The following is a 10,305-nucleotide window of genomic DNA, read 5'->3' on the forward strand; positions in this document are numbered from 1 at the left end:
CCATTTTCGTTTGCTGAGAGGAAAAGAAGCAAGGATTTGGAATCTTGCTTATACTATACCACGAAGAACGGTGTGTTGGTGTTTTTCTTAAATCACATGGTATTTGGTATCGCATAGGGCCCGCCCGCACTCCTTATTAGCCATTTCTATATTGCCATGGCTCAATTTCGTAACCTCTGAGAATGGAGGAATTCTGTCCTTGAGACAAAAAAAAAATTAAACCCTTCATTTATGGTTATAAAAAGAAAAGCAGGTGATATAAAGACTTCTATTTTGTCAAAAAAGAATATGCTTGAATTGTTATCTTAAATAGTTTTCTGAGGGGCTTTCACAAAATACTTACTTGATGGTGAAGTTTCAATGCTAAAAAGAAGAAAATATACTCAGATTTATATATGTATATAATATTAACAATCAAGTCACATGTATTTGAATGAATCAGATACATGTATTCGCGCACATGATTAGGACCTAAACTAATGGGATTTATGTTGTTTGCTCCTAAGAAAATAGTGAAATAGTGGAAGGAAATTACTTGAAATATAATTTTGTGTAAACTGTTATAACGGCAAAAACGTTTTCTCATCAGAAATGACTATTATATGTTGGGCTAAAAATTTACAATGTAGGTTTATATTTTTGCTATATAAGTTAGTTTATAGTATTTTTTTTTGAAATTAGCCCCAAAAAATTATAGTAATTATAACTAGGTTATGATTTATTTAAATTGATAATAGTTATATTAATGGATCGTTGATAGAGGTTACACAATTCTCTTTTAGACTCTTAGCTAAATATCATATTGATTAGTTTTTTAGTTTAATTTCATAGTAATTTGATAAGTAGGGTTTGAATAATTTTTACGATATAGTCAAACCTCGTTATAGTGATAGTGTTTGCCTGAAAATTTCAGGGTTGCTATAGTTATGAGGTGCTATTATATATGCACACTGATATTTGATGTTCAGATCTCATTTAGCTTTTATAAACTAATATATGCAAACAAAATTAGTTTAATGATTGTGTGTCCCAAGAAGAAGGAAGGGAAAATTACGTAAATACATTATATTAAGAAAATATTTATAGCAATAATATTTTTTTCAGTGGACACTTATAATATATTTATAATACAGTTTTAATATAATTTTAATACATATTAGCTCGAATAATTTATAAAACTCATATAATACAAGTTTTATTCATAGATAATATATTTATCACACACTTTAATACACTTATAATACATTGCGTCAATTTCTTATCAATCAAGTATAATATATTTTAAAACACTTATAATACATTTATATTGTATGCATAATTCACTTTTAATACATGACAGATATATCATAATATTGCTATGTATTGCTATAGAAGGTAATAAATAAAAAGTATCGCTAAAATCAATAATTATTTATTAAAAAGTGTGAATGCATTAGTTAACAAATTTACTTTTAAATAAGAAGAAGACAAACACCACTATTGTTTCGTCGTGAAGTTATAACCATAACAATGGCACCATTTAAATATTTTTTTTCTTTTGGATATTCGTACTTGAGATTTACAAGATAGATGCATGAGATTTTTGATGATTACCATAATATTCTATGCTCTTCAGACTCGACAAGATCAGGAGGGTTCCCCTGATGTAGTCACTAGTATGTTGCATGTCTTTCAGTTTTACGTTTATGCATTGTTAGATCCAGAAGCCGCACTTTCTTTTGTGACTCTTTACGTTGCAGTGAATTTCGATTTCAATTCCAAAATCTTGTTAGAACCTTTCTTAGAGCCCGTTTAGATTGACTTAAAAGTTGGTTAAATATACTTTTAAGCAAGTTTTTGACTTTTGGAAGTGTTTAGCAAATATAAAAATAAGTTAAAAATCAAAGTAGGCCTCTCCTACTTTTTATTTTTTCACTTAAAAGTCATTTAAGTTTGACTTTTTATTTTTGACTTAAAAGCTACTCCTGTTGATGAGTCAGCCTTAGCTAAGCGGGTATACATAAATTGCACAATCTCTATCTTTTAGAAAATCAGGGTCACAAATTCCTTTTTTCCAAATAAATAGATTATTTCTTTTATTTTTAAACACATTAGTTTCCTAATATTCTTTTTATTAGCAATATATAAATATTTTTCTTTTTATGGTTATTGAAAAAAATTAAGAAATTTGAAAAATTGAACTCGTAAGTTTCTAAATATTGTTTTATTGTTGAAAATGGTAAGTTACTAAATATTTGTTTTCCTATGTTGTTTCCAATTGGGTTTCCCAGCAAAGTAAGGACTGACTAGTTATAAATATACGGCATTCCTAAAATTCTTCCCATAACTCATAAACTTTCTCAAAAGTCTGAAAAATATATGATATGCAAGAAAGAGTGATGATGATGGAGTTACAAGAAGAAGGGTTTCGGTTTCATCCTACGGATTCAGAGTTAATCACATTCCTTTTAAGATTTTTTGTTAAAAAAGATTTGCGTGACAATGGTTTTATTACGATGCATGATGTTTACAAAGAAGAACCTTGGGTAACTTATGGGTATGGGAGCCACTGTGGAGGAGATGATAATGAGGACACTAGTATTTTCCGCTACTTTATCACGCCAAGGCATAAGAAGAAGGAAGGTAACGTGAGATTTCACAGGGTTGTGGGTGCAAATCTTGGGACTTGGAAGCAGCTAGATAAGGGGAAAAAGATTATGAGTAATCAGAGCAGCAAACCTTTGAATGTCGGAATTAAGAGGAGTCTCTCTTATGATACTAAGAGTACTTATTGTCCTGATGATGGCAAGTGGGTCATGAAGGAATATGAATTTTCTGAAGCTATTCTTACAAAGTTTAGAAACTCTGAGCTTAAAAATTATTGTATTTGTGCCATAAAAAAGAGGTCCAAGAAAGATTCTTCTAATGGTTGTTATCCAAGTAGCAATAATATGGGGTTTTCTGCACAAGAAAAGGTGGATACAGAGCCACAGATGGATCAGCAATATTACAATAATGCAATCACTCCTATCTCTATTGTTGAACCAATGGCAGAGGTGCAAATTCAAGAGGCTTCATCAGGTGAAGAGAATCATGTTTTGGGGCTAACTACTTCTTCTCAAATTCAAGAATCTATGAATAGTGTGTTGTTAGAAAATAACGATACTGTAATAAGGGATATGTGGAATGAGAACTATGGGATGATCAGTCATCCTATCAATACTGTTGAACCAATGGCAAAGGTGCAAATTCAAGAGGCTTCAGAGAATGATGTGTTGGGGCTAACTTCTTTTTCTCAAATTCAAGAATCTAGTATCAATGGGTTGTTAGAAAATAATGATACTGTAATAAGGAATATGTGGAATGATCAGAACTATGGGATGATCAGTCATCCTATCAATATTGTTGAGCCAATGGCAAAGGTGCAAATTCAAGAGGCTTCAGAGAATGATGTGTTGGGGCTAACTTCTTTTTTACAAATTCAAGAATCTAGTATCAATGGGTTGTTAGAAAATAATGATACTGTAATAAGGAATATGTGGAATGATCAGAACTATGGGATGATCAATCATTCTATCAATCCAGTGGTGGAATTTGATGTGCAAATTCAAGAGGCTTCATCAGGTGAAGAGAATGGTGTTTTGGGATTTGAAAATTACGCGATGCCAGAAAATCTGCTCAAGGAACTGGTGTTGGAAAACAACCAGCCACAATATCAACCAGCAGACCTGCAGGAAGGTTGTACTACTTTTGGTGTTAATGAGGCCTATATTGGATATTGGCAACTTCAAGGCAATGATACAACAGGCTTTGTTCAACTACTATCGAGCTAATGATGGATTCTGTTAATGCTGTACTATACACTTTGGAATTAGATTTCAAATTATTCTATCTAATGTTTTTGCATTCTTCTATTTAAAGAGGTTTCTTTGTTATGATCAAACTTGTTTTTTTTTCTTAGATATTTAAAGTGTACTTCTTTCTTGGTAGTATCCCCTTTTGCTTGTTATGCCTCTCTTGATAAACGTCCAAATTCACTCTTCAAATAAGCAAGTTAATTTGATCCTATGCAATATAATTTATCCAACTATGACAAATCTCACAGAGAACGATATATAGGTGATCAAACAAGTGAGGAATTATCAACTCCTCCAAGCCAAACACTTGATAATATTTTGATTTTTGAGAAAATATAAACTAATCTAAAAGCAAGTAAAATGGCAAGAAGCATTGGATACAAGGGAAAGCACTCTAATTTATTTCACGATTTTAATAATAAGAGTGAATTTATGTTAATTAGCCTCGGATAATGATTCTACATTAGTTCCTCGCGGACACTAACAAGACTACGTAATTGACTATTTTTAGCCCAATTAACGACATCCAAATGTGGCTACAAGTAGTTCTCCTTCGCTAGCACGAACTATTAGATGAGGGTAAATTAAACACCCGAAATTCTTGTTAATTAATTTTTTCCAACCTCAATTTTTCTTTTTCGACCTCAAATAATCAAAGTAAATGCGTGAGTCCTATGATTAGCTACTCCTTAGAAACATTAAAGAAGAAGAAGAATTAAAGAAACAATTAATGTAACTCACTTCATTAAAAAATAACAATCATTCAATACATATGCAAAACGAGAGATTTAATCCAAACTTTGATCATAAAATATTTCCATAAACAATATACAAGTATTGAAAAAAAATACTACACACTTAAATTCAATATATAACAAGGAAATGAAGAAATAAGCCAAGGTTAAGAATTTTCTTATCAAAGTCTTCAAATCTTTAACCCCAAGTGTGATAGCAGTAAGAACCCTAGCTTCCAACCGATCGAAAGATCACAATAGTTTAGTATCGATCTTGGTTCTATTAAGACAAAGTTTTCCAACCCCAAAGCGTCTAATTATTGCCTTACTTGGGCAATTTGTTGCTCCCATCACCAAATATTACTCTATCATACTTTCATTTGTGTTTAATCAATTCATTTTAAAAATATTTTTAAGTAATAATTTGTGCGCAAACTTTTTAAATGTATTTTTTTTTCAAAAGTGTTATTCAAAAAAGTGATTTTAGGAAAACGACTACTTTTTCTTAGAGTCTAAAAAACAACTTCTATTACTTCCCAAAAACACTTATTTTCTCCCAAAAGCTTGACCAAACAACTCTTTTAAAAAAAAATAGGCACTTCTGGTAAAAATAAGCTTGGCCGCTAAAAGTCAAAAGGAATTCAACATCTACTCTCTATATAAAAAAATATAATTTCAATCATATATAAATTTATGCATGACACTAATGATTATCAAATATATTTTAACATTTTATTTAAATACAATATAATTCTTACGGTGCAGAAAGGTCTAAAATGCCCCTCAACTATTCGAATTGGTACAAAACTACCCCATCAATCTTTCGGCCCTCAAATACCCTTGATATCAACCTTTTGACTCAAAAGTCTGAAAAATATATGATACGCAAGAAAGAGTGATGATGATGGAGTTACAAGAAGAAGGGTTTTGGTTTCACCCTGCGGATTCAGAGTTGGTCACATTCCTTCTAAGGTTTTTTGCTAAAAAAGATTTGCGTGATAATGATTTTATTACGATGCATGATGTTTACAAACAAGAACCTTGGATAACTTATGGGTATGGGAGCCACTGTGGAGGAGATGATGATGAGGACACTAGTATTTTCCGCTACTTTATTACGCCAAGGCATAAGAAGAAGGAAGGTAATGTGAGATTTCAGAAGGGTTGTGGGTGCAAATCTTGGGACTTAGAAGCAGCTAGATAAGGGGAAAAGGGTTATGAGTAATCAGAGCAGCAAACCTTTAAATGTCGGAATTGAGAGGAGTTTCTCTTATGATACTAAGAGTATTTATTGTCCTGATGATGGCAAGTGGGTCATGAAGGAATATGAGTTTTCTGAAGCTATTCTTACAAAGTTCAGAAACTCTGAGCTTAAAAGTTATTGTATTTGTGCCATAAAAAAGAGGTCCAACAAAGATTCTTCTAATGGTTATTATCTAAGTGGCAATAATATGGATTTTTCTGCACAAGAGAAGGTGGATACAGAGCTACAGATGGATAAGCAACATTACAATAATGCAATCACTCCTATCTCTATTGTTGAACCAATGGCGAGGTGCAAATTAAAGAGGCTTCATCAGGTGAAGAGAATCATGTGTTGGGGCTAAATACTTCTTCTCAAATTCAAGAATCTACGAATAGTGCGTTGTTAGAAAATAACGATAATGTAATAAGGGATATGTGGACATATCGATATTCCCAACTTGAAGCCACTTATACATGCTTTCTTCAACTATTATCGTGCTAATCATTTTGAATCAAACGGCTGAAAATACAGTGTTGAAGAAGAATCAAACACAACAGGAAGAATACAACTTGGTTACTGATAGCTAAGATCGTTTGAACTGATTATAAAAGAAATAATTAAGTGCACTGAGTTAGGAATTAGCTTTCAAATCAGTGTGCAATATTTGAAATGTTTGCGTGCAATATTTGCACTATACACTTCGGAATTAGGAATATTTGCACTATACACTTTAGAATTAGCTTCAAATTATTCTATCTAATGCATTTGCAACGTCTTGCATTCTTCTATTTAAAGAGGTTTCTTTGTTCTAGCCTGGAGAAAGGATATGATCTTAGCTGGCTTAAACTTGTACACCCCTTCCCACTCTAACTTTTTCCTCCCCGGGATTTCTAGAGTCACAGTCTTTGCATTGCAATTAAGTACCGCAAAGTAGGGGGCAATCAAGTCATGCCTAAGATCACATCAAAATATGTCATGTCTAGGATTACTAAGTCAACCCAAGCTTTCTATCCCATACACACAACAGAACAAGAATGATACACATGGGTGACTATGACTAACTCTCCAATAGGGGTAGAATTGTAACAACTCATAAAATGTTGTATGTCGGTATTTCAATTCTCGACGAAAATAATACAGCCTCTGTGTATTTTGGGCATAACTTTTCATAGGTTGGTCTAAATTAGGTGATTCAAATTTCTGAGTAACCACAACATCATTACCTACAACTTTCATGAAGAACATATCTTAAGATTCGGAGTATAAGTAGATCAAATAAATTAATCTTTGCAAGATATAGTGCTGTGACGGAATTAAGTATTTATAGAAGAAAATTCATATCTCACTGTAGGTTGATCCAAATTGCTTGATTCTTGAACGATATGAAACTAGACTTCCATATCTACAATTCTTATGAGACACCAAATCCTAATAAGGAATTTATCTTATTCAAACGCAGCTCCGAAAAAGAGTATTCTGTTAAAAAGAACTCATCTTACCTACCATGGAAAGATCTAGATACATTTGACATCATTCATGACATAAATTGTCCTCCATTTAACATCATCCATGACATCAATATATTCCATTAAATTTTCAGATTTTCTTTATAATTATTTTATTTATTGTTAGGTCACTCTTTCCCACCTATAAATACCCACCTTATTTCCTCATTTTATTTATCAAGCTTTCTTAAGCATTTCTTCTCTTTATATACTTCTTCTCAAATATAGTTTTAGTTTTAGTAGTATAAAAATACTACTCCGGTGATTCATATACTTCGGGTAGTACATAAAACGCTCCGGCGAGAAGAAAAGGCTAGGGGTCCAAGAGTGTTTCAATTCGGAGTAAACCTTCGGATTTAAGGTATGTAAGACTTTCATAGCATTGGATTGAGTTCATCCATGCGCCCAATATTTAAATTCATTATAATTGAGTTATAGTTGAGTTTTATCCAAATCTTGAATTCTAAATGAAATAATTCTTCTTCTATTGAGTTTGATATATTTATGCATTAATATTATTATTATTGTTATCTCTCATATTATTGGAATTATTGTTCATGGCTACATTCCCATGAATCCTAATTGATTTGATGTTCATGAATATTTTTACACATATTTTGAGTAAAGATGTTGGCTTTTTATTATTTTCATTGATAAAAAGAAAGTTATATGAATTAATACTATATATGTATTTTATTGAGTTTTGAAAGAGCAAAAGAGTTGAATTTGAATGAATTTGAGAAAATGATATTTTGAGCAAGATGTTTTGATGAGATGTAAATGGTGTTTTTGGAAGTATAATGATTGATGAACATGAAATGAGATGAGTTTGACGATTTAAATTAAAGTCCAATGAGACTAGATGATGAGTTTAATATGAGCACATATTTTGGGAGTAGTATTGAGCACCGAGTTGGGTAAGAGTTTAATTGACTCAAACCCCAGAACTACGTAGCCAGCGTAGGATGGAGGCTATGCCTCTTAAGTCCCCAAAAGAGGACTTTGATGAGTGGATCTAAGATGGTGATGTCCTTTACCCTTGCAAGGTATTAGATGGATGTGGCAACGACATCGCTTCGTTGTATCATCGCTAGCTCATAAGTGATGGTTGTCGGTTAGAGAAACTCCTAACTGAGTAAGCAATGCTTATTACTATTATTTTATTATTATATTTTAAACATGTATTACATATTAATGTTGAGATGATGTTGAGTTTTGAGCTGAGTTTTCTTGAGAGGAGTTTATTGATATCTGTCCTTACCTTCCTGCCATTTTACATACTCGTACATTCCACGTACTGACGTCATTCGACCTGTATCGTTTTATGATGCAGATACAGGTGTTAGAGATCCTCAACAGGCGTTTCGTTGAAGATCATTATTTTTCAGCTATTTGGTGAGTCTTTCTTGTATTCAAAGGAACTCTTTATCCTTTAATTATTGTTGAGTATTATGTTTCTTTTAAGGTAGCCATGGACATGTCATTGGCATCATCTAAGAGTATTAGAGGCTTCATAGACAGAGTTTGATGATGTAATCGGAGTAGTTCTCCTTAGAAACTACTTCTTCTAAGAATTATCTATTTTTCCTTTGATAATGACAAGCCCACATTAGTATTCTTAAGTCTTCCGCTGATGAATAAATAAGAAATGAGACCAAGTGGTTCTCTCGGAAGCCAGAAATGGTTTCTGAGTGCCGGCCACGCCTAGGGTACCCTTTCGGGGCGTGACAAACTTGGTATCAGAGCACAGAGTTCAAGAGTCCTAGGGTGTCTATGAAGCCGTGTCTAGTAGAGTCTTGTTTATGGGTGTGTCGTGCACTACACTTATAATCAGGAAGCTATAGGACATTAAGAATTATTTCACTTCTTTCATAATCTGAGTTCGTGCGATAGAGTTTAACTCTATAAAAGCTTTCTTTCTAATTCGTGCGTTTACACGTTTCAGACATGCCTCCTAAACGTTCAGCTAGTCAAAGGACCGCTGCCAGCACTGAGGTTCCACAGTTAGTGATGCCTCCACGGAGAACTAGGGGCCGACCTGCAAGGTCTATTGAGGTACCCCAAGTACCTACTGTTTAGACCACTCCTACTTCTGAGGAAGATTTTCGAGGAGCGATTGATATGCTCACCCAGTTGGTGGCTGCTCGAAATAGTAGCCAGAGTTCACCAACTCCTAGCTCTAGTTATCAAGAGCCGTCTGCTGCCACGACGATCAGAGATTTTCTGAGAATGAATCCGCCGGTCTTCATGGGTTCCAATATTGATGAAGACTCCTAAAATTTCATTGATGAGATGTGGAATATACTAAAAGCGATGCATGCTACAGAGATCGAGGGGGTTGAGTTGGTGTCTTATCAACTCAAGGATATGGCAAATGTCTGGTATAACCAGTGGGAAGAAAGTAGAGGTGAAGATGCAGAGCCTTCTCTTTGGGATGAGTTTGAAAGAGCATTTCTTGATAACTTCTTTCCCCAAGAGCTACGTGAAGCAAAAATTGAGGAGTTTGTGAACCTCAAGCAAGAGAGTATGACTGTGAAAGAGTATAATTTGAAGTTTATTCAATTGTCCAAATATGCCCCAGAAATGATTCCTCATATGAGGTCTAAGATGAGGAAGTTTGTCTCTGGCCTAGGCAAACATGTAAAGAAAGAATGTAAGGCAATGCTAATGATTTCTGACATGGATTTTTCTAGATTGATGGTGTATGCTCAGCAGGTTGAGGATGACAAGAAAAAAGACCGAGAGGAACACCTAAGCAAGAAGGCTAAGTCTGTTGGGCATGAGAATGAGTAGAAGCAAGGGAAGAATAATAAGTCTTTCTTTCAGAAAAGGTCTTCCAATTATGTACCTTCCCCAACAAATGCTTTTACACCTAATACCAGGTATGATCAGAGATCGCTAAGTCACCAAAACTTCCGATCTCAGGGTTCTTAGTCCTAATTAAGTATGGCTCAAGGTTCTAGAGGGAAACCACCATGTGCTAG

The 10,305-nt window shown here is 33.6% G+C and overlaps 1 protein-coding gene across 1 annotated transcript; it reads left to right on the plus strand.

Annotated features, from left to right (window-relative positions):
• Nucleotides 1-2,318: 2,318 nt before the first annotated feature.
• On the plus strand, nt 2,319-3,971 carry LOC129900904 (NAC domain-containing protein 1-like). Its single transcript, XM_055975987.1, has one exon. The coding sequence runs from the start codon at nt 2,364-2,366 to the stop codon at nt 3,810-3,812; it is 1,449 nt and encodes a 482-aa protein (XP_055831962.1). The 5' UTR covers nt 2,319-2,363; the 3' UTR covers nt 3,813-3,971.
• The last annotated feature ends 6,334 nt before the right edge of the window (nt 3,972-10,305 follow it).

Source organism: Solanum dulcamara, chromosome 8, assembly GCF_947179165.1.
Source record: "Solanum dulcamara chromosome 8, daSolDulc1.2, whole genome shotgun sequence".
NCBI lineage: Eukaryota > Viridiplantae > Streptophyta > Magnoliopsida > Solanales > Solanaceae > Solanum > Solanum dulcamara.

Coding starts and splice junctions, on each gene's coding strand:
- LOC129900904 (XM_055975987.1), top strand. CDS start 2,364: ATGCAAGAAAGAGTGATGATGATGGAGTTACAAGAAGAAGGGTTTCGG.